The sequence below is a fragment of the Nicrophorus vespilloides genome, unplaced genomic scaffold, assembly GCF_001412225.1.
Source record: "Nicrophorus vespilloides isolate i.1.1-1 unplaced genomic scaffold, Nicve_v1.0, whole genome shotgun sequence".
Classification (NCBI taxonomy): domain Eukaryota; kingdom Metazoa; phylum Arthropoda; class Insecta; order Coleoptera; family Silphidae; genus Nicrophorus; species Nicrophorus vespilloides.
In genome coordinates this window covers 30,532-54,100 of record NW_017098973.1, presented here as the reverse complement: position 1 = coordinate 54,100, position 23,569 = coordinate 30,532, and the positions used below count along the sequence as shown (strand labels likewise).

The 23,569-nt window shown below is 37.7% G+C and overlaps 4 protein-coding genes and 1 long non-coding RNA gene across 5 annotated transcripts; 1 reads left to right on the top strand and 4 right to left on the bottom strand.

The window, feature by feature from the left end:
- Nucleotides 1-799: 799 nt before the first annotated feature.
- LOC108563723 (solute carrier family 12 member 2) lies at nt 800-10,062 on the bottom strand. The gene is made up of 15 exons (XM_017922479.1): nt 9,551-10,062; nt 6,122-6,236; nt 4,271-4,427; nt 3,757-4,218; nt 3,555-3,697; nt 3,305-3,499; nt 3,020-3,251; nt 2,841-2,962; nt 2,633-2,768; nt 2,361-2,572; nt 2,063-2,304; nt 1,864-2,000; nt 1,493-1,729; nt 1,166-1,435; nt 800-1,103 (listed from the first exon to the last, which is right to left on the bottom strand). The coding sequence occupies exons 1-15, from the start codon at nt 9,808-9,810 to the stop codon at nt 859-861; spliced, it is 3,165 nt and encodes a 1,054-aa protein (XP_017777968.1). The 5' UTR covers nt 9,811-10,062; the 3' UTR covers nt 800-858.
- Nucleotides 5,083-6,114, top strand: LOC108563727. The gene is made up of 3 exons (XR_001891108.1): nt 5,083-5,562; nt 5,675-5,968; nt 6,037-6,114. It is a non-coding gene; the product is annotated as an uncharacterized LOC108563727 (long non-coding RNA).
- A 144-nt stretch (nt 10,063-10,206) lies between the features above and the next one.
- On the bottom strand, nt 10,207-13,276 carry LOC108563725. Its single transcript, XM_017922480.1, has 7 exons — nt 12,888-13,276; nt 12,687-12,831; nt 12,411-12,646; nt 12,149-12,360; nt 11,396-12,091; nt 11,041-11,112; nt 10,207-10,444 (listed from the first exon to the last, which is right to left on the bottom strand). Exons 1-5 carry the CDS (start codon nt 13,004-13,006, stop codon nt 11,856-11,858), a joined length of 948 nt encoding a protein of 315 aa, XP_017777969.1. The 5' UTR covers nt 13,007-13,276; the 3' UTR covers nt 10,207-10,444; nt 11,041-11,112; nt 11,396-11,855.
- A 779-nt stretch (nt 13,277-14,055) lies between these two features.
- LOC108563726 (immediate early response 3-interacting protein 1) lies at nt 14,056-14,661 on the bottom strand. Its single transcript, XM_017922481.1, has 3 exons — nt 14,436-14,661; nt 14,265-14,366; nt 14,056-14,205 (listed from the first exon to the last, which is right to left on the bottom strand). Exons 1-3 carry the CDS (start codon nt 14,524-14,526, stop codon nt 14,150-14,152), a joined length of 249 nt encoding a protein of 82 aa, XP_017777970.1. The 5' UTR covers nt 14,527-14,661; the 3' UTR covers nt 14,056-14,149.
- A 2,793-nt stretch (nt 14,662-17,454) lies between these two features.
- Nucleotides 17,455-18,754, bottom strand: LOC108563716 (pro-resilin-like). The gene is made up of 2 exons (XM_017922470.1): nt 18,341-18,754; nt 17,455-18,108 (listed from the first exon to the last, which is right to left on the bottom strand). The coding sequence occupies exons 1-2, from the start codon at nt 18,413-18,415 to the stop codon at nt 17,656-17,658; spliced, it is 528 nt and encodes a 175-aa protein (XP_017777959.1). The 5' UTR covers nt 18,416-18,754; the 3' UTR covers nt 17,455-17,655.
- Nucleotides 18,755-23,569: the final 4,815 nt, after the last annotated feature.

The window sequence follows — 23,569 nt, the reverse complement described above, 5'->3', positions numbered from 1 at the left end:
ATATATTATTGTGGGTTTACGTTTTGCTGTAATTGCATTCAAAGTTTAAAAAACCGCTCGAAAAAGCAGTGTTTTTACATTTCATTGATTTACTCGAAAACTATAATACAAAGAATGAATCCAAAAGATGCATATGAAAGCTGAATGTTTGGGGAATCTATACTGTGGTTTTAGCCGTTAGGCTGTAATACGTGTTCAAATTTTAAAAAATGTTCGAAAAAGCAGTGTTTCTTTTTTTTGATATTATTCGTGTTTTTTCTCTCTCTCTCTCTGATTTCACCTCCCAGTTTGCAAACTAGTAATAAATACACCTAGACGTTTTTTAATAAATTGATTTAATACTTAAAAATAGGTTTTATTTATTTTTTTTCAGACATTTCTCACAATAAAAACAAAAGAAAAATAGAAAGTATAGTGAAGTATTTTAAAAAATATAAAATCTAAAAATTTGTTAGATCACTTACACATGTACTATATAGATATCTTACTTGCTGCAAATGCTTATTATTGCTTTCTTGGGGAGAAAAGAAAGGAAAATCAACGTTCATTTCCGGACCTGCAGAATATTTGTTCGTTTTTCTCGTATTCGTATTGTTTCTTTTGTAAAAAACGTTTACAACATTGCGGTCTCTCACCTACCTAATAATCTGCACGATAATTATTGAATCACTAAATTAGTTAATAAATACAAACAAAAAGGACATGTTTCGTGAACTTAAAATAAGAATAATAATTGTATATATAAAAAAAAAATTGGAAGAGAAATAATTGAATGAATAATAAAAGAAAAAAAAGCGATTTTGTATGTATGTACGTATTATATGTGAGGAAGGTGTGTGTGTGTTTCTGTGATAAAAATTATGAATAGAAAGTCAGGACGGAGGTTTGATTGCCGCGCACCAGAAGAATCGGAGGCATGTCTCTGGTCAGAAGCTCCAGCCAGGCCAAGTAGAGCGGCGCCGAAACAATGTTCTTCCTGGGCATCGGCAGAGTCATCACCACCAGATTGGCTTCGTGCGAATGCTCCAGCATGAGCTCCCTCAGACGCAGATGTCTGTTGGTTTTATCCTTCACGGCCAGCAGCTCGGCATCCGATATTTCAACTGAAATCGTACGATAATTAATTACAATTCTGTAGTTTATTTATAAACTAAATAACACTAACCAGAATCAGGATCCTCTTTGTTTGTTTGCACGCGGAAATCGGCAATGAGGGAATCGAAGAACTGCTGCGTCTGCTCGGCCGGTTTGCTGGTGATGTCTGGGACGACTTGAAGATCTGAATAATCTATACGGAACTTGGCCAAAAGACTGGCCATGTTGCGGTGTTCGAACTCCAATTCGTCTCTCTTGTTTGCCAGCGCGAATACCCTCAATTTGCAGTTGCTCCAATTGCGACGGGTCGATATGATGTACGGCAATAACAGAGTTAAACCTACAATTAAACATCGTATTAGTGATAGTCTTTGTTAGAAACGTTATGTAAACTCACCTCCGTCATCGTATAACCACCATACATCGATGGTTCCGCCTCTCTTCTGCTTCTTCTGGAATTGGAACATCTGACTCAAGATTTCCTTGGGCAACTCTTCGGTGGCGTCTGGACCATCGTAGATGATCTTTTTCTTCTTCAGCGACTCCTCTTCGGCGTTAGGACTACTGCTGATCGCACCATCTTTGCTCCTAGACAGAGGAGTCGCTGGTACTGATACATCGCTGCAGCTGCTACCTAAAAAATATATATATTATAAATAAGAACAACAACAAATCGTGGATTACTAGAGTTAAATAAGCGGAAGAAGCGAGAGTAAATGTTAGACGGTAACTAACCTGAAGCAGCAATGTTTTCAGTGTTAGAGTTACCTTGCGATAAGTGACTGTAAGATTGATTCCTTGGAATTGAAGAGCCGTTATTCTGCTCGTCCTCCATCTGCTGGCTAAAGTCCAAGCCGGTCTGTAACCTCAGAATGCCGACACCCATGTGAAGATCCAAGGCATTGCTGCAAGAGATTTCAGTTATGCACAATCGGTATTATTAATAATCACTCGACGAAAGACTCACTGCAAGACTTCAAAGTACGAATTCAAATCGTCCCTGCTGCATTTCTGCCAGTCAGATTTGTGACCTACGAGCAGGATGTTCGGACGCAATTTACCGATACCGCATGCCTTCAGTAGAGCACTGCTGCCCTCCTCGAAGGTGCATCCATCGACTTGCATGTAAAAAGCTTTCAGCTTGTGCGTCTTGAGCCAAGACAGAGCTTTGTCGTGAGATATGCTTCGGACCCTTTGATGCAACACGCTCTAAAAAAATCGAATTAAAATCACGTGAATTAATGTAATTATGAAAATAATAATACCGTGTTGATGTGGCCGCACACCAACAAAGAGATATTCTTCGTAATCATGTTGGCAAAGTCGACCAGAGATGGACGGGCGCTCGGCATTCCCGACAGCACCAATATTTGAGGCCTATAATTCTTAACGTGTTCCTCCACGTTGTTGAGTTGATGGACGGTCTGCAGGGCATTCTTGTATATCTGAGCTTGAGTAGTAGAGCCCCAATTTACATCTAAAAATATATATATATATATTATTCTATATTATCGTTATGTAATTATTAATCATGTACCTGGTTTTCTGTACGCTACAATCAAATACAGAGCTAAAACCACGGCCAGAGTGAGTAAGGCCGTCCACCACGAGATTAAGAACATGACGAGGACGCATAGGATGGAGCCGAGCAAGCTCAACCACATATTATAATACTGCAAATGAAAAAAAAGAGGAATGCGTTTAATAATATCGAGGGAAATTAAAATTCAGAGCAACGCATTTACCTTGAACGTAGGTCTCCAGCCGACTGGTTTGGCGAGAGACGCATGGAATGTGGAGAAGTTGATCAGGGTGTACGCGGCCAAGAAGAAATTCGAAATCAATGGAGCGATCAAGTTCAGTTCACCTGAAATGGAATTGTTCGAGTATGAGAATGAGCAGAAAAAGAATTAATCGCAATTACCTATTAAGATGAAGGCGACTGCGATGATGAAGGTGAGTATGTAGCCGCGGACGGGTTCGTTGTTTTGGCCGTACCCTTTGGCGAACCATTCGATTTTCGGATACAGTTTATCTTTGCAGAGCGCTTGGAAGACCTTTGGGGCTGAAACCAGAGAGGCCAAGGCGGAAGACAAGGTAGCTGCGAAACAGCCAGCATATATAATTGGCCCAATCCATGACACTAACTCGATGACCTACAAACGAAACATTAATATTTGGTACTTGTAATCATGTAATGAAATCTCACCTGGAAACTATTTTGACTACCGTACAGACACTCCCCAGGAGCGCAATCCCTAAACGTGCCATTGAAGAAATCTTCAATATTTCCAGTTGCATCTCTTACCACTGTAAAGCCACACACTATTGCCATAACTATATAGCTGAAAGTGGTAACGGCGATGGCTAGAATCGTTCCCTTGGGAATAGCACTTTGTGGATCCTATTTTAATAATGAAATAATTAATTGATTATGAATAATTTGATTAATAATTTACGCGAAGATCTCCAGAGATGTTTGCTCCGGCCAGAATCCCTGTAGCTGCTGGGAAGAAGATGGCGAAGACCGAGAAGAAGTTGTGAGTCACGCCGTTCTCGTCGACGCGATAATCGGGCTCTATATTTTCCATAAACACCGTCACTGAAAATCGAAACGACTTTAGTGAATCGAAATTGAAAATAATAGTGAAACTAAATTACGGTTGTATCCCACGAATCCTTTGGCGTGAGCCTCATCGGAGGGTGGAATAACGCTGCCCACCATGAAATCCACTATGGCTATAAGCAGAATCACCAGCAGACCCATCTGGGCCTTGGCTTCCCATTCCATTCCGACGACAACGATGACCAACAGAATGATTATAGTGATCGAACCGATGATCCGCACATCCTGAACTCCGCCGTCGACGATGAATAAGCCGAAGGACTTTAGCAGATCCATGATGGACTCGCAGAAGCCTACCACGTACATAGCGCAAGCGACGGCGTTCGCCATCGAGAAGATCAGACCGATGGATCCGCCGAATTCGGGTCCTAAACTTCTCGAAATCATGTAGTATGTACCACCGCCTTTGATCACGCCGTTCGTGCTGATGGCGGACATCGATAGGGAAGTTATGGTGGTCACAGCCGTCGTAGTTAAAATTAATAAAATCGCTTGTCCTGTAAAAAATACAATTAGTGTTCGAAGAAACTGTTTCCTTATGGGACTTACCAACTCCTGCTTGGGCGACGACCCAGGAGAGTCGGAGGAAGAGCATCACGCCCCAAATATTCAGGAGGCATCGCACCAGGACACCTTGGATCCAACCGAATTTCACCTGTGCACCTTCGTCCTTACCGTTGAGGCCGTGCGCCGGATTCTGTTGGCCCTGCAAAGAGAGAAAAAAAAAACGGATTCATCCTTAATTAACAACATTGATTGAAACGGAATTTTTATGAACGGGGGTGGACGCGTCGAGTCATCAATTTCGTGGTGGACCTCCAGCTTTCGTAAAGGTTAATTGCCGAGTAATTAAAAGCAATCGCATGCCAAAGTGCAGGAGGCATGCGATGCGCGCACTTGAAGAGGTCAATTGATCATTAAATTCGTGTTCAGACCGATTAGAATTGCATTTTCGAACAACAACAACAATAAAACTATATCAAACAACAATTTGTAAAAAAAAAAATGTTAGCGAAAGTTTGCTAATGTCCAGAGCGTAGTTGAAAATTTACGTATAGAGTGGAGAACTTATTATTTTCAGTGAAAACACAACTAATGGAAATATTCGCATATTAATTGAATGAAAACGTTCGTTCGAAAATTCCAAAAACGATGGTCTGTTTAGTTTTTAACATTTTCATCAATACACTGCAGTTGTTTGTTAAAGAAAAAACCGCAAGAGTTGTTTATTTTTACTTTATGCTGCCGCACGGATTTCCGCGCAATATTAAATTCTGTGCAACGAGCGCCACACACATGATCCATAATTGTGTCAAACCGATTTGCAACAAACACAAATGCACTTTTGCGAAACGCACGAATCAAAAACCACATTTCGAATGATAATAATAATTACAACAAACGGAGGCCTCGTCTCGCTTACATAAATTTCCCTCGCGACCCGAATATACAATGGGAAATTTCCAACGCTTAAGAAACGCCACCTTCTGCGTGTGAGAGAGAGAGAGAGAAAAAAGTATACAAACAGATGAACGAATTCCAAAGGAATGGATGTGTTCGAGACAGGAAACGAAAACAGATTCCTCCGTGTGGTCAAGAGCATTGACTCACTCGCACAACCGGTAATCCTGAGCTTATATACATAACAATAATCTTTTCGCCGGTTGCATAAGATTCGCCTGCAGGTGCTAAAATTATAAATAGATTTATAAGTGGAAGGAAACAGAAATAAAGTTGCTTAACAAATTGTTAAGTAGTAGCAGAAGGAATTCAACTGTTGATGATTTGAAGACAACAAGGAATAAAGAAAGGAATTGGAGAGTGTTTTATGTTTGAGAAAGGTAAATATTTATAGTGATCATCGTTTATATACTGTGTCAGGCGTTTTGTTACTGGCACCTATCATGAGTCTTTCAATGAGTGAAGAAATCTAACGTTATAATATACTTGTAGGGATTCGCATTTCGATTTTCGCACATTTTAAGTGGTCGGATTGAATTGGTGGTGGCAGTGGAAGCGTTATGGGAATGCAACTCGTTTGCGAGAATCAATTAAGTTCGAGATAAATGCAAATTAAACGAACGGCGACGTTCTTTCGAAGCACGTTCGCGCCGTGCTGTGTGCGTTATGCAACGGCGACGTCGCCCACGCCGCTTTCGGTTATCGGCAGAAAAGGAATCCGGCAATTATCCTCTCCCGGTGGCTCCCCGTTACGGATCCAGATAATGCGGTTACGTTACACAAGTAGTAAGAGTTTTGACAATTTTCCACTTAACGCTAAACGACCACTCAAATGGCTATTGATGATGGCCCAGCACATCGCGTTACGTGTGTTTCAGGATTTCTTCTCCCTTTGACTGGATGGATGATGAAGATGATGATGATCATGATGATACTCACTTTATTCGGCAGGGTTGCGTTGTGCAGCTCGTCGAGCGTTGGCCTGTTTGCCGCCTGCAAAGACAAGATGTTCCTGTAGTTGTCCAACCTAGGTAACGCCTCTCTGGTCAAGTGCCTAAAAATAAGCAGAAACGAAGAATAATTAGTAAATTATAAAACAACGACAAACACTCAATTCATAGATAAAACCTTAATTGCAATTAGACAAGATAACGTTGAATGGCTTTTTCATTAATTACAAATGGAAACGTAAGAAATACGACGACAGCAATTCATATAATAAATCATATTTACAATCCATTCTCATTCGATTCCCCGAACAATTCATAAATCCTCGCAACAGCATATTGTATTCATAATGGGCATACAAAAAGGCAGCTCTTCGCATCCTCCTACCAATTAACTTCGACTTGTTCGTGCTGCAGCTACAAAGCGAAATATAATTACGAAACTAGTTTTAATTTAAACGCAAAGCGAAGATACGAAAACAACAAAATACAATTAACATAACTTGAGACTACATCGCGAGGAGAAAACCAATTTTCAGTGTTGGCTCTTTTACGTGGAAAAACCGATAACGATTGTTTGTTTACAATTACTATTTTTTATCGTAAATCCTCGTCAGATTCACTATCAGCTAATGGATAGATTATATACAGTGTAGTTCTTGAAATCTTTATAGATCTACCTGTATACTGAAATTATCTACAATTATAAAATTATCTCTACAGAAATGTTTATGTGTTTTTCTTTTAAACTTTGTATTTGTAATGCGAGATTTCAGTTTACTAATAATAACAATTCAGTCGTAATAATGAAAAGGAACGCAATCGCTGTTACAATTCAATGAAATTTATGTAAACTAAAACGTTTTAAATAGAAATTATCGACAATTTATAGAGATAATTCAGTTTGTGGAAATGATACTGCGGTTTTCTCTTTATGTTCACATACAAATGGATGGATTTCGTTGCATCTATGGAATTGTATAAAAAAAAAAGTGAGCAGGAAATCGCGGCGCACGTGTATTTATTAAAAGAGTTACGTAAAGTTCATTTATCAATAATACACAAGTTCGCGATTGAATGCATCGAATCCGGCTGTGAGCGAACGATGGAAAGAAAAGAAAAAACATTCTTCGGACAATTGTTATTGTTTTTTTTTTTTAGCTAAATTGGAATGAAGTAATAGATGGATACAAGCGCAACGAGAGGTATAATAATAATGAAACAAAATTCCTACGCCCAATTAACACTAAGCTAAGTAGATAATCGTATAATTATCGGTATTAATTAGAGCCAATTATGTGTGAAACATCATCATCAAACGCAATCGGCCGCGTTTTATAACGTAATTTACACTGTATAGCAAATTTCAATTCCAATATTGTATCAGATAATCTCTATATAAAATAATTTTTTTTTTTTAATTACAGCCGCAATTAAGTAATTATTATCCTCAATATTTCGGAAGCACTCGAAACATAATCGTTTCACACATAAATCTCGTTTACAAAATGCATTTATATATGAAATTGTCGCAAAGCGGAAACCGTTACCGATTCCATTCCGGAAGCACGGTTTGTGGAATGTAATTAAATTCGAATTACTGGGACAAAAGAAAGACAAAGCCATTTCATTCTCTGTGTGTACGAACGCAACGGGATTCCATTATTAACGATATGCCAAAAAAGGTGAAGCGAAAGATTCGTGAATGTTTGCCGAAGCCATTAGATTCTTTATCTTCGGTTGAAAGAGAGAAAACGGCAGATGTCCGAAAAACTTTCCTTAAGCTGGATGGGAATGGTTGTTGCGTTTACCCTATTTCTACGAAAACGGATTTACGTGTGGCAGTTTCTGTGTGGAAAAACGTTAACAATAATAGATTTTAAGAGAGAAAAAGAGAGTGTTCATCCATGCGGGTTTCCCTTTATCCACATAGACATGCATTCTCTATTTAGGTACAGAATTGAGACAGAGAGCGTAGTCGGTGGTAACGGGAAAGGCCTAAGCCTAAACACGGCATGTCAGTATGCATAAAATGCAGCGCTCTTTCGAAAGCTGCTGTTACTGCTGCTGCTGCATGGCAAAAGGCCAACAAACTCTTCCGCCGCACCTCGAAAACGAAACGGCCGTGTGTGTACACAATCGTGTGCGGTGGTAGATGCATTGGATTGCATAACGCGCTCCGAAAATAAAGGAAAAGAAAAAAGACCTTAAGGAATTCGACTGAACGAGTCTCTCTCTCTCTCTCTGTTTAAAGGTGTAAACAGTAATCACACCTCTACGTACTCAGACTACAATTAAAAATCGTTAGTCACACGCTATTATTTGTACAGTATTTAAAACTGTTTGTATTACTGTCGGGAAATGCCGCGATTTGACGTTCACCAATTTCTTGGACTCGAACTATTCGAATGTATGCTTGGGTTTTATTATAAACACTTTCGCTGACATTTTTTTTTTCCCGTAAATTACTAACGTTAATCTTGATTGAAATATATTAATAATGCGTAGTTTCTAGCTAAAAGCGTGATTTCTGACATCATCATTCTCTTCATTGAATAACTAAAAACCGTGTTCATTGGCTCACTCTATTTCGAAATTTTGTATAATTAATCTGTGAAATGTATAGATGTGTACTTCATAATATCAATAGAATATCATAAAACTGTTAATTATTACTAAAGAATACTAAAAATCATCAAACTAAAATCTAAATCAACTTTTTGGTTTTATGAATGAAATTTATAGATGTTTACTTTATAATATCAATAGACATAAGTTGACTTTTAAAATTTAAAGAATTACGTTGAAATTTTTAAATTGTGAAAATTTAGTACTACTATTTTATACTCGAAATCAACTTTTTTGTTTTCTATATCGTTTTCGTAATGATCTTCTAATGTTAATTCCTTTGAGTGTGTCAGAGTAACGAATATATAAATAAATACGTGCAAATTGTATGATTTCATTCATTAGGCGCTTCTGATTACGAAAAGACGACGCCCGTAACGGAATGCCATAGTTAACAATTCAAAGAATCGTGTGCAACTGAAGAACGTGAGGTAGTTTCGAATTTCCAGCACAGTCGATATAAACAAACGTCACCCACTTTACTTTCCTGTTTTGTTGACAAGTAAATTGAGTGTTGCTGCTTACGTATATTTTTTATATTTTCAATTTTATCGCGACCGCTCGAATGCAGACTTTATGCCTTCGCATAAAGAGAGAGAGAGAACGCGCGCGTTATCTGCGAAATTTTTCAATTCTTATCGCCTATCGACTACCAGCATTTTGGACAGATGATATTATAGTCTGGTGCACGCACATCAAGCTTGCCGCTGCTCTCTGATGAGATAATCCCATCACAGCATTATCAATTGTGTCATTCATAAATTTTGAAATGTTTGTACGAAAAGAAACTTACCTGAAGCTCTTAACGTATTTGGTGTCGTAGGTGTCGGAGTTGAGGCGCGTCCTGTCCGTGACGGTGAGGAGGTTCTCGTTATCCTCCACATTGTCATCGTTGACGTTGATGACGACGGTGTCGTCGGGCGTCTCGTTGCGCACCCTGTTCACCTGGAACCTGGTGCGTTTCTCGTCTCCGGCGATGGCGTCCATCTCCAGACCCTCCTGGCTCTTCCGCACCAGATCACCGTTCTTGCCTCCGCCGCCGACCACGGACATACTTTCAAATTCCGACGCAAAAATAACGGATAAAGTCAATAATCACTGATGGTATTGTTGCTCCAACAACATAATCCTCTTCCTCGTGCCGTCGTTTACTACCACTCCGTTTGCCTCTAAATTCTATCTATGTGTACAACATGCATACAAACAGCCAGCACACACGCCACACTCGCACTGCACGTTGTCGCTACGTTCTGGCTTCGAGTTGCGCTCCACACAACGCCCGGAGTCGAACTATCTCCTCTCCCTTCGCATGCAAGCTCTATATATTTGCCGGCTACACGACCTTTGCAGCTGGCCCCATGTGGGCTCGTGGGCGAAACCTAAAAGGATTCCCTGGTACTGGTGGTAGTACGTGGACAGGCGCCATCCCCGGACCACGTGCTCCCTTCGATCATGACTCACATCCACAACGTCCCTGCAACAATCCCCTCGCAACCATCTCTCTCTCGAAAGGGAAGGACAACACGTTTCCTATTAGGGTAGGGTCGGACAGCCAGCCAGCCCTTCTCACCCTCTCTCTCTCTGCATATACATATACAAGACGGCTGCGAGAGAGTCGTCGTCCTTGGATCGGTTCTTGCCGCCGCTGCGATTTGCACTTTACATAACGCGCACGATCGTTTTGAACCTGGAACAAGTAAATATTCGACGTATTATTCAATGGATCGCGGGAAATCCTTGATGGAACATAAGCAAAAAGAACATAATCAACGATACAAAACAACAAAATTAATCATTTCCCCATTAATAATCGCACATTACATATTACGCGGCGAGCGCATTCAACAAAAACTATATTTAAATTACGCGAAACGTCTATTTATATTCATAAAATCATTGCATCGCATTCAACTTTCCTAGAAATACAATTACATTTAATTACTTTTGTTTCATTTTATACTTTGTATATATTTCTCAATATATATTCGTTTTTAATTCAATTGATTATTGATTGCCCGCATTTACTGATGGATATTTATCGCTCACTTAACAAACCAACCGATTATCATTCAGTTTATACTTCATTCACTTGATGCATCTCTATGATCCATGTTTTATGAACGAAACATTAAAACGCAATCAAATAAATCCTTCTCACATCCAATTACTTAATGCTATTGAAATAGACTAAATAGTTACTAATGAACATAATAGTATAATAATAGCGAGAAAGTCTTAATCACTCCTAAGTTATTCTTAATCATAAAATAAATACAAACTCACGGATTATCCGAATGTGCCAACTGTTCCGCTCGACGCTCATCGCTAAGTTCTATGCAAGCAAACTCGAACAACCTGTTGGATTAAATCATATAAAGATAGTTAAATAAATATTGCATGTTGAGTATATTATTTTAAGAATCAAGATTTCTATTGAGCCTTTTTTTTATAATAATGGTACATTTATTGTGAATGTAACACTCTCAGGTAGTAAACGGTTTTCAAAGATTTTCAACCATAAATAACTCTGTACCTTAAACTTTGTTACTGCATTCTCAGTGCATTCAAAATACCCGAACAATTAAAACGTTGAACGATATAAAAATAGTAAAGTTTTCTTTTCGAAATGTTTACTCACTCGAATAAATAAAAACGGCGGCGGCTGCGGCGTCTTCCACTTGAAGTGTAATAATCTTCAGGCAATTATGGACGGTGCTGATTAATTCCTCGAACAAAACCATCCACATGATTGAAGAAACGAAACGTTTCCAACGAAAAGCTGCAATCAATCACGATCACAGTGTAATTGTTTACGCTGAAATTGAAGAAAATGGGTAATATCAATAATGATCAGAAGCAAAAAAATAGTTGACGTTGTATATAAAGATATATGCTTCGCAGAGAATGAGTCGCTAAAAAGTTTGGGTGTACGAAAGAAATTCGCGACGATTTGTAATAAATCAATACGCAGTTCTAAAATTAAAACCGCCCAGGCTATTTATACTAGCGCCGATATTTTTAGCGGTCTCCCCGCGAAGACAATGAGCGATACTCCTCTTGAGTTTGTTTAGCACGTAATTATCGCCGTATTTTTAACGTTAACATGTGGAAAACTGCGTGGAAATCGCAAGGACGTTGTTCTGGAGCCAAGTCGCAAATTCGTTCGTCTCCTCTGGGGGCGGCGGGAATTCAGGTATCGGACCTAAGGCTTTCTCGCACAGTTCAATTGCTGCCAAGGCGTCTTCAGGTAGCGCAGACATCCTCTTGTTCAGTCTAGCGTGCGCTTCCGTTAACGCTCTTAAAGGATCGAGCGATGTCAAGGGTAGCATTCCTCCTGTAAAGTAGAGTCACATAATTATTATTGATTCGTTTATCGGTGGATTTATCTCACTTCTAGCTATTCTGGAGCAAGTGAAATATTGCTTCAGAAGATCCATAGCGCCATTGGTTAACTCCACCGGATTGGAGATTATCGATGCTAGATAGTCGCGAATTTCCTTTAGAGGGATCAACTCTCTATATTGGGTAATGCCCAACGCTAAATCCGCTGCATCTTCTGCAGATGCCAAATCGGACTCGACCCTCCAAGCCAATCCGAAAACCCTAAAATCACACGGTTCATTGGTATCCAATTCTAAGTTTCACAAACTTACTTCAATAGAGTTTCTAATTTATTGATGTTCTTCCTGTTGGGTCTATTGCAGTAAGTCCAAATCGCCGTATGAAGAGGCTCAAAGTACACGCTACCCGGTAAAGTGATTCTGCCAGATACCACAGCATCCCTCACAGCTTGTCCTTTTCTACCTACGTAACTCTCCCAGTGACCCAGGAAGCATACTCCGCGGGAGGCCAATTGTAACGAGCCGGCTTGCAACCAACCATTGGAATACTAATAATTTATGGTAGATACCTGCCAAAAGTCTACTTACGACACCAGCCAAGTTATTATCAATTACGGGCCTGGTGCAGCGAGCCGTTAAACTTAGAGCTTCGCGCATCAATCGCTGCACAGGTTCATCATCATCGCATATCGCCAGTATTGGAATTGGCGGCCGGAAATTCACGCTGGCCAAACTGTAAGCACGTAAATTATTCAACAAATTTGTTTTCTCTACAAACGAAGATCAAACCTCAAGATCAAACCGAGTCTCAACTGCATGAACATTCCTTCCGGTATAAATGACCTGCCTATGCTCGCAGCTAAAACTTTAACGAAAGCCCAAGCGTTCCCGTCCAATTGCCGTCTCATCCTATCAACGATCGAGGTAGGCAGCGGTCCTGAAGGTTGTCTGACGACCTGCTGCAAGCCCCAGATTTCGAAGGTTTCGTGGTTGTTCAATACTCCGCTAACAGCAACTTCGTCTCCCAATCTCAAAACGCCATCCAAATTCCTGTCATCTTCCACGTAACCTTCGATCCAGCATCTCGTCCGGTCTCGCGACGAGTCTTCGGGTATCAGCTTAACCTTCCATTTATTACCGAAAAATCTGAACGGCGGGACTTCTTCCAGAGGCGCTGCGCAATGTCTGCAAATCGGCTGTCTCGCAGGTAAACCTTTGAGGACTTGCGGATCTTTGCTGGTGCAAGAAGATAGACCGCATTTCCAGCGACTCGTGCGTCTGCAGAAACACCGGAATCAAGTAAGATAACAACATTGTGATAGACCTACATAAACTTAACGATGTCCGTGCATTCGGCGACGACGCCAATAAAAGATGTTAAACCAGGTTCGTGATATAATCCACGAAAGGGGAACGGTGCGACGACTATGGGGCTCTCGATCTGCTCGATTTGGAGCATTTTACAATGCTGCAGAGCCGTTCCCAAAGAGGCCAACGCGATTTCGTTGGCAATGCTTTGCGTAATCAACGGCTCTCGGATCAAAATATCTGGAATTCGTGATTAATTCCCCTTGAGTCAACAAGGATCTAAAAATAATCTTACCGGAATTCTGCCCCATCTCGATAACGTTAACGCGAAATGGAAAGTAGAAGGTTTGATGCAAATCAATTTGGCCCGCAACTAACTTTTCGCTGAATTCGTTCACGCTTCTCTCCAACGTTTCCATCACGCCGTTCCGCTCGAAATACTTCAGCAGATTCAACTTTACCAATATCTCAATTCTATCCATAACTTTTCACAACTTTTAATAACTATGATGCACACAGAATTTGATTATTGTTATGGTACCATTGTGCAATAATACCAACAACTTTGTTTTAACCTATTGCCATGGATACATCCCAAACACACTTAGATCCATTCATTCGAATACAAAACAAAAGAAAACAAAGGGAATTTACAATTAAGCAGTAAGTTTATTTTAAATTCTTATATAAAATGTAAACAGACAAAATAAATGACATCTTCGAAAATCCATCCTGTTTCCTATCTATCCCAGCAGTAACTTAAGTAGTATAGTGACTATGTTGAGTAATATCAAAGGAACTGCAAAGAATCACATCATTAATAATTGCACTTCATTGAATGAATCTTTCTGAACTTACTGCGGGCGACTGTACGGATTGAATGGATCAAATTTAATATCTGAGCCTTTGCCGTTGGATTCTCACCGAATCCAGTTGGTGCCCTCTTGGCGCTCCATCCAACTGTTAAATGAACACACATAAAATTAATATATTTTTTTAGGTTACTTCCCTCTTGAACAGAACACTTACTCTTCACCAGGAATCTCTCCTCGTTCAGAATGCAGATTGCGTTCAGACACAGCAAGGATGCCTCAAACAAGTTCCACAGTGTAAATGCCATACTGATTATCCGAATAGGTAAAGTTTTAATTAACAACTCAGCTCTGTTCCACACAACAAAAATTCTTGATCACATATTATGATGTGTTCAAAACATCACTTGACAGCTCAACCCAGAGGAATTTCTTAAAACTATTTACATGAAACAGCTTCTTATTTATTACATAATTAAAACTTTAATTAATTTCGATACGAAAATAACATTTTGCTAAATAATTAAATAATATTCGCTTAGTTGTAAATGATCATGTGGTTGCATAAACTGCAACATTATTTTTTGTAGAAGAATTAAGCGTGTGCATTTGGTTGCCTATATAGAACTTCAGTAATTTTAAAAAAATCTTAATAATTTTAGGATAAGCATAAATTACAGGAAACCGACAGTACTTGCAAATATGACAAATAACACGTTGGAAAGCCTAAATATTTATGAAAGCTGAATATCTTACCTTTCCAACGCGCCTATATACATCGTTGTGCTGTCATCGAGTCGCCTATTATGAGCTGTAGAACTTTTTTTTTCAGTTCTTATAGTTTTTCGTGAATTTCTCGACAACCCCTGAAGATAATTACATCAACGACCACTCGTGTGAAAGCTGAATATCTTACCTTTCCAACGAGCCTACATACATCTTTGTACTGTCATCGAGTCGCCTGTTATGAGCTGTAGAACGTTGTTTTTTGTATTTTTTTCAGTTCTTATAGTTTTTCGATAATATCTCAACAACCCCTTAAGGTAATTACATAATCGACCACTCGTATGAAAGCTGAATATCTTACCTTTCCAACAAGTCTACATACATCTTTGTGCTGTTACCGAGTCGCCTGTTATGAGCTGTAGAACGTTTTTTTTTGTATTTTTTTCAGTTCTTAGAGTTTTTCGTGAATTTCTCAACAACCCCTAAAGGTAATTACATCATCGACCACTCGTATGAAAGCTGAATATCTCACCTTTCCAACGCGCCTATATTCATCTTTGTGCTGTCATCGAGTCGTCTGTTATGAGCTGTAGAACGTTTTTTTTTTGTATTTTTTTCAGTTCTTATAGTTTTTCGTTAATATCTCAACAACCCCTTAAGCTAATTACATCAACGACCACTCGTGTGAAAGCTGAATATCTTACCTTTCCAACAAGTCTACATACATCTTTGTGCTGTTACCGAGTTGCCTGTTATGAGCTGTAGAACTTTTTTTTTTGTATTTTTTTCAGTTCTTATAGTTTTTTGATAATATCTCAACAACCCCTTAAGCTAATTACATCAACGACCACTCGTATGAAAGCTGAATATCTTACCTTTCCAACAAGCCTACATACATCTTTGTGCTGTCATCAAGTCGCCTCTTATGAGCTGTAGAACGTCGTTTTTTGTATTTTTTTCAGTTCTTATAGTTTTTCGTGAATTTCTCGACAACCCCTGAAGATAATTACATCAAAGACCACTCGTGTGAAAGCTGAATATTTTACCTTTCCAACAAGCCTACATACATCTTTGTGCTATCATCAAGTCGCCTGTTATGAGCTGTAGAACTTTTTTTTTTGTATTTTTTCAGTTCTTATAGTTTTTCTTTAATATCTCAACAACCCCTTAAGCTAATTACATCATCGACCACTCGTAAGAAAGCTGAATATTTATTATATTTAATTTGTTTTTGTGGAATATTTACGAGTTCGTTAAATTTAAAATTTAGGTCGTCGTTTCGAACTGTGTTGATTGCGATCGCCTCTTTTCTCAATGAATACAGATTAGTTGTTTTTTTTTATTATTTATTTATACGAAATTTGAATAAAATGACTGTAGCCGGACTTTTTGGAAAGTTGCAAAGGAAGTGATCTCATTCGTCCGACTATTTATAAAATCGAATTCCTAAGCGGATTTCAACAAAATCTTTCCATCGTGAAACCAATTAGAATTTGGTCCATATCAAATTTGAGTCACAGGAAGTTACGAATTAGTCGATTAATTAATAACTGAAACTAATGATTCATATTAAATTTGATTAATTGCATCATGCAAACAGGAAAAGGAAGCCGCAAAATCAATATATATATAATAATATTGAGTTGAATTTCTTTTAATGTTTATGTGAATAGAAGATGAAAATTTGCTTGAAATCTCTTTGCGCTTCGGTGCTCCGATATGTAAGTGAAATGCATGTGAATCCTAAACATTAAAACGTGATTAATTTGTGTGATTTGCATGTGAGGATGTGAAACTTTGGGAAGAAGAAAGTGAAACTCGAAGAAAAACGTTTGAAACGTTTCTTCGTTGTTGTTGTTGTTGTTGCAGTGTGTTTTATTCTTGGATCGGAATGGAAGCAAAGTTCAAAGTATCATCCTGACCTCGCCACTTTTACCCATTCAAAGCGCGAACGATCATGATTGGGCAACTAAGATCGGGAGAGAAAGGTCCGAATATGTAGGCCAGCAACATATTCACCCAAAAAAAAACAAACAAAATACCAGCGATGGACGATGATGATGATGATGTTGATGATACTTCCTATTGTGTTTTGGTGGAAATTTCTAAGTAAACGCATTCGCGATCCGGCTGTAATTGGTTTCATAAACGTTTGCCAATTAGCTGATCGGTGATAAAAACAAATCGAAAATCGCGTTGCGTTAGGAAAGTTAGGAGATGTGCCAACAAAAGGAATAGTGATGACCAAAAGCCGCAAACTGCATTTCTATGCTATGTAGTAGTAGTTGTAGTAAAAGTGAAATGTAGATTCTTTTACTTGTTCGTGTATGCAATTAACCCAGATTCGATGGAATCGATGGTAATTGCTGTAAGAGCTCGATCAACGACGCGGATGTCTATGGATTATGATTATGAAGAAGGTTTTGGAAATGAATAAAAAAAAGTGGTGGATGTGTGTGTTTTTTTTTACGGTGACAAATGTATTTTTTTTTATAAAACGTAACCTACAAAAGCTTTATACAAAAATAAAATTAATAAAAAGATGGTAATGTACACGCGAGAGTGTTAGCATCATGACCCGTGTAAGAGATTGGTGATTTTCATGGTTTTCAATTTAGATGTTTTCTCGAGGCGAAAACAAGGTTTTTTTAGATGTTATTGTTGTTTTGCCTCAATTCTTCTTTGTGGTTTCCTCTTGCAATTCCTCGGACTTAGTAGGGAGCTCCGTAGGAGCCGGACGGACGGCTCGGTACTCCGTAGGAGCCGCTCGGGTATCCGCCGATGGATTGGATTTGGTTGTACTGAGCCACCTGGATGGCCTGCTTGATTCCTTCAAGATCGATGCCGACGACGCGAGTGTGGTAACCGGGTACACCGTATTGCGACGATGGGACTCCGTATTGGGATGATGGGGCTCCGTACGTGGAGGAGATTCCACCACCGCCGTGGCTGCTCTGAGCGTTCTGCTCTTCCTTCAGCAGGATCTGGCGGACCTGTTCGAGGAGGACGTGATCCACGGAGGCTCCTTCGGAAGTTTGGTAACCGGAGGACACGGCCGTGTAGCCGCCACCGCCTGACAGTCCACCGCCGCCGCTCGGTCTGTTGTAACTGTAACCGGAAGGTGGCTCGGCTACTACGGCAACGGCCAAGACGAAGGCCGCAAACTGCAAAAAAATAAAAACAAACAAAATTAACAAAACAAAAGAAAATACAACAACAGCAACAATGATGATGATGAGCGAGGAAATCGAGAAAGTCGACTTTCTACCCATCATCATTTTGATCGAAAACCATTAATCCGAAATCGCACTTTACACACTTTTCATCAAACCTATCTTTACTGCTCATTTGCTGTTAATATATATTTTTTTTGTGATTTTTTTTTTGGATCCTTACCACGGTGTAAGTGTTCATGATGCTTATGTTGACGTCGGAGTGGTGACTGTGCCTAATCCGGGATGAATTCCGCATTTTATACCGAAAGAGCCAGCGCCATCGTCGAGCCAGGTGGGGGATTTTGACGAAGAAGAAGACGAAGACGACTCCGCGCCGAGGATGATGATGATGTTGAGACCCGAAACACTTTCACGACCGACGAAGAGAACGCTTCTGCTCAACGTTCGAGCGAGACAAGGACGTGTAAACGTGCCAGACGTTCTTTATTATCATTTATTCTTTTCTTTTTGACCAGAGGCTACTACACACACAACACAAAGAGCAGCAGCAGCAGCAACAACAACAACGGATCTTGTACATTCATTCGCATGCAGACCCCCCAAATTTCAAAGAAAAGTTGCTCTAACTCATCGGGAAAGCTTTTAACCGTTAACCATAATGCATCATAATTGTAACATCCGCTCAAGATAATTAAACAAACCTTAATCTACGATCTTCCAAGGACGTAAATCATCGCCCATACATAATTACGTTTAAAGCAAACACGAATTATCATCATCCGAAATTTAATTTTACTTAATCACTTTTCGAAACGCATTAAGTAATCAAACATTTTTAATGGATTGTAATAAATCGAATACCTGAACGTAAATATCTTAGAGAAAACAGGTAAATTGCTAAATCACGAATTTCGTAAATTCACATCTCGTATTTCTATTGTAATCTCTAGAAAAAATCCGAATCAATATTTGCTTTTTGAGTGGAGAACAGAAGCACCATGAAAATAACAAACTCAGTTGAAGAGGAAAAAAAGAGATATCGACCTTCGATACAAATGTATTATTAAGTAAATTCGAAACTACGAAAGCCCCCGAAATACACGCGTCAAATTGAAATTCAATTGTAATGAGATTGGGTAAATTTTTTTTTCAATTTACAAAATATGTACATATTTCTTTTTTAATATTTTGTTGCAATGAGTGTAACAATGAGAAAAAAATATGTAATATGTAATGATAATAATAATAATAAATGGATGATTCAATTATGGTTATAAAACTCATAATTTCCCGTCTCATTAACTCCTTTACTCGCCGCGAATATTATTAACATTGCATAATAACGCGATTGCGTTGCACATCGATCGCGCCTCACATTGCGATGCATCTAAGTGAGCGATAGAAATTTGGACGCGAAACGAGAGACGGCTTTGGAAATAAAAAAAAAACAAAAACAAGAACGTTCGATTTGACGTGTGCGTTGCTGTTGTTTTTTTTTTTTTTTTAGAAAGCCATTTGCAATTTATTTTTATTGTTTCAAGAAACAATTTTGTTTTGAAAGTATTTTGTTTTGTTTTTTGCTAAGAACCAATCAAAATTGTAACATTTGAAACGAAGATTTGCAAAGATATCTCGATTCATGATGAAATTAATTAATGTTGCATGATGTAAAAAAAGAAACATTATTAAAGTTGGTGTCTTAAAAACAAAATCAATTTGTTGTTGTTGTTTTGTTTTTTTGCTAAGAACTAATCAAAATTATGACATTTAAAGCGAAGGTTTGATAGAATTGCAAAGATAACTCGATTTACGATGAAATTAATATTGCATGATGTAAAAATGAAACATTATTAAAGCTAAGTCTTAAAAACAAAATCAATTTGTTGTTGTTGTTTTGTTTTTTACTAAGAACCAATCAAAATTGTAACATTTGAAACGAAGATTTGCAATAATATAGTGATTTATGATGAAATTAATTAATGATTCAAGATGTAAAAAAGAAACATTATTGAAGTTAAGTTTTATAAACATAATCAATTTGTTGTTTGCTGTTTTGTTTTTTACTAAGAACCAATCAAAATTGTAACATTTGAAACGAAGATTTGCAAAGATAACTCGATTTGTGATGAAATTAATATTGTAATGATGTAAAAATGAAACATTATTAAAGTTAAGTTTTAAGAACAAAATCAATTTGTTGTTGTTGTTTTGTTTTTTTTACTAAGAACCAATCAAAATTGTATTACAAAATCAATTTGTTGTTTTGTTTTTTTTAATAAGATCCAATCAAAATTATGACATTTAAAGCGAAGATTTGATAGAATTGCAAAGATATCATGATTTATGATGAAATTAATATTGTAATGATGTAAAAATGAAACATTATTAAAGTTAAGTCTTAAAAACAAAATCATTTTGTTGTTGGTGTTTTGTTTTTTTACTAAGAACCAATCAAAATTGTAACAATTGAAACGAAGATTTGCAAAGATATCGTGATTTATGATGAAATTAATGTTGCATGATGTAAAAAAGTATTATTAAAGTTGAGTCTTAAAAACAAAATCAATTTGATATTGTTGTTTTGTTTTTTTGTGCTAAGAACCAATCAAAATTGTAACAATTGAAACGAAGATTTGCAAAGATAACTCGATTTATGATGAAATTAATATTGCATGATGTAAAAAAAGAAACATTATTAAAGTTGAGTCTTAAAAACAAAATCAATTAGTTGTTGTTGTTTTGTTTTTTGCTAAGAACCAATCAAAATTGAAACGAAGATTTGCAATGATATCATGATTTATGATGAAATTAATGTTGCATGATTTAAGAAACAAAACATTATTAAAGTTAAGTCTTAAAAACAAAATAAATTTGTTGTTGTTTTGTTTTTTTTTACTAAGAACCAATCAAAATTGTGACAATTGAAACGAAGATTTGCAAAGATAACTCGATTTACGATGAAATTAATATTGCATGATGTAAAAATGAAACATTATTAAAGTTAAGTTTTAAAAACAAAATCAATTTGATATTGTTGTTTTGTTTTTTCTAAGAACCAATCAAAATTGTGATTTTATAGAATTGCAAAGGTAATTCGATTTATGATGAAATTGATGTGTATGATTTAAGAAGAAATTGAATATTATTGTAGTTGAGTCTTAAAACCAAAACAATTTGTTTTTGTTCTTTGTTTTTCAATAAGAAAAAATTGATAGAATTACTCGATTCATGAAGAAATCTAATGTTGCTTTTGTTTTTGTTTTTTTGTTATGATCCAATCAACATAAGTTTCCAAAGGTAACTCGAAAATTATTGATTTGTTAATAAGTGTTCATAGATAACTCGATTAGTAATGAACAATTTAATGTTATTTATACAACAAAAAAAACTAAAGCCGAAGAGAAGAGCTCGTTTTGATGAAATAACAACGTTAACCGTCTGTGAAATGAATTGCGTGTAATTTAATGATGATCACTCAAAATTTCGTAAACAATTGTTCCAGCTCACTCATTTTTTTTTGGTGTATTAATATTGTAATTGACATTGCGGCAGTTAATTTCCATAATTCGCGCCGTTATCTAATTACACAACAATGCTTTTATTGTCTTCGAAAATTTCCCAACAACTCAATATGCATGCGAATTGAAACGTGCAATATTGGAGCGAAGAACGATCGCAGGTTGCAGGAAAACGATGAAATGTTAATATTGATTTTGTCGGTGCGTTTGCATATGTCTCTTTGTAAATATTGTTTTATTTGTTAATATTATCAATGCAATCAAGTCGGTGCTGAAAAATAAACAAAACGAAAAACAAATGAAGAGCATGCTGATGGCGTCCATTGCGCCATGATCTATAATTTGGTAATAAATATTCTCGAATCGAAGCGCGAAGTTTGTTTCGTCAACGAAAGTGCGGACGATCATCATTACTATTATGAGAGCGATGTGAAGCGTTTCGCAAAGCGATTAAAAATTTTGAGCAATTGAAAGAAGAAAAAAAGAAGGATATTAATAAATGATTTGGGAGAGGAATGTGAAAGCACCGATTTGGTAACAATAATCAGACGATTATTGTCTGTCTGGATCCCTTTCTTTCCGGTCCATTCTAAAAACAGTTTATTTGAAAAAAAAAAAATGAAGAAAAAATAAGCACACTACAGTTGCGCAAAGATGATTATTCGCTTCGTAATGAAATTAAGCAATAGCTCTTCTTCTATATACTTTTAAATTCGTGTGCGTTACTCTCTCTCTCTTTGTCTCTCTTTCAATCTCTGGTGTTAACACAATATGATTACTCCTTTTTTTTTTCATAGATATTCTCTTCTTGAGGCTGCAATTAATTCGTCTCTCTCTCTCTCTTTTCACATTGTGACATGGAGAGCCTCTGGAACTGGATGGACTCATTCTTGCAGCGTGTATATATTTAATGGAGAGGAGCGAAGCGGAGCGCTTATTTCTGCTTCTGCCATTGTTTCCAGAGCCTCCTATTCCCATTTCCTACTTGATAAATCATAATCACGGGGCTGTGAGAAGAAAAAGAAAAGAAAAAAAATGGAATGGAGTGGATGGAAATTTCGCGAATCGAAAATTGAGTTGTACGTGACGTTTGTCGTTTATTCTCTTGTTTCGTTGGTCGCGAAGTGCCTGGAATATCAAGTCGTCTCCAAACAACAGAAAACTCTCCATGGTAACGCAAATTGAAATTGCAATTTTTCGATGTTGTCAATGGTGATTTCACGCCGTTTCGAGATTATTCAGTCCAAGGTTGTTCGGTCCACTCGAGAAAAAGTGTAACGCGTTTGCTGCTGCTGCTGCGTCTTCTACGCGCGTTCTTTGGTTGTTGGTGAATCTTCTCGATTCGTCCTTATGGGAAACGAAGCGCTCGGAATTCGGACAGATGCGGTGGGACCCCGCAAAAGGACATCGTTTGGATGGACGTCGTCTTCAGTGCGAACCAGTCCGATTTTGCAACCGCTTCTTCGTCTTCTTCTCTTTATCTCTCTGTTAGGAAAGGTTTTTCCGCGGCGTTCGTCTATTTTTCCCGGCCCCGGCCAGCTTGATTTATAATCGTACATAAGTCACTTTCACTGATCGTTAAGCGGCCAATGAAATTTACACTAATATGGATTCCGTTGTTGTTGCTGCAGCTTCATCTTCCTTTCCGAAGAAGAAAGCGGAGAAATTCCTCTTTCCTCGTGCAAAAGAAGCAAAGAAAAAAAAGGAAGAAAGAAAAAAAAAACTCCGAATTCACCTTTCGGGAAATCACAGCCACCTTATATAACTAATTACGTTCTGTCGCATTTCCATTCTAAAACGTACGAACATGCAATTGCACCATGGATTTGCAAACTGAATCAAATCAACTTCACCAAAACAAAAGATTTATCAAAAAACAAAGCCAACTTACATAACTAATTACGTATTTGCAAACTGAATCAAATCAACTT

What these genes read in the sequence shown, in the direction of transcription:
- LOC108563725 (XM_017922480.1), bottom strand. Translation starts at nt 13,006, where the DNA reads ATGAGACGGCAATTGGACGGGAACGCTTGGGCTTTCGTTAAAGTTTTA. An exon ending in AAATTAGAAACTCTATTGAA is followed by an intron (nt 12,361 to 12,410) that starts GTAAGTTTGTGA and finishes GTGTGATTTTAG; the next exon opens with GGTTTTCGGATTGGCTTGGA. An exon ending in TTGCTCCAGAATAGCTAGAA is followed by an intron (nt 12,092 to 12,148) that starts GTGAGATAAATC and finishes TCTACTTTACAG; the next exon opens with GAGGAATGCTACCCTTGACA.
- LOC108563726 (XM_017922481.1), bottom strand. Translation starts at nt 14,526, where the DNA reads ATGGCATTTACACTGTGGAACTTGTTTGAGGCATCCTTGCTGTGTCTG. An exon ending in GGAGAGATTCCTGGTGAAGA is followed by an intron (nt 14,367 to 14,435) that starts GTAAGTGTTCTG and finishes TTCATTTAACAG; the next exon opens with TTGGATGGAGCGCCAAGAGG. An exon ending in AATCCGTACAGTCGCCCGCA is followed by an intron (nt 14,206 to 14,264) that starts GTAAGTTCAGAA and finishes GATTCTTTGCAG; the next exon opens with TTCCTTTGATATTACTCAAC.
- LOC108563723 (XM_017922479.1), bottom strand. Translation starts at nt 9,810, where the DNA reads ATGTCCGTGGTCGGCGGCGGAGGCAAGAACGGTGATCTGGTGCGGAAG. An exon ending in AGTCGCCTTCATCTTAATAG is followed by an intron (nt 2,963 to 3,019) that starts GTAATTGCGATT and finishes ATTCCATTTCAG; the next exon opens with GTGAACTGAACTTGATCGCT. An exon ending in TGTAGCGTACAGAAAACCAG is followed by an intron (nt 2,573 to 2,632) that starts GTACATGATTAA and finishes ATATATTTTTAG; the next exon opens with ATGTAAATTGGGGCTCTACT.
- LOC108563716 (XM_017922470.1), bottom strand. Translation starts at nt 18,415, where the DNA reads ATGCGGAATTCATCCCGGATTAGGCACAGTCACCACTCCGACGTCAAC. An exon ending in TCATGAACACTTACACCGTG is followed by an intron (nt 18,109 to 18,340) that starts GTAAGGATCCAA and finishes ATTTTTTTGCAG; the next exon opens with TTTGCGGCCTTCGTCTTGGC.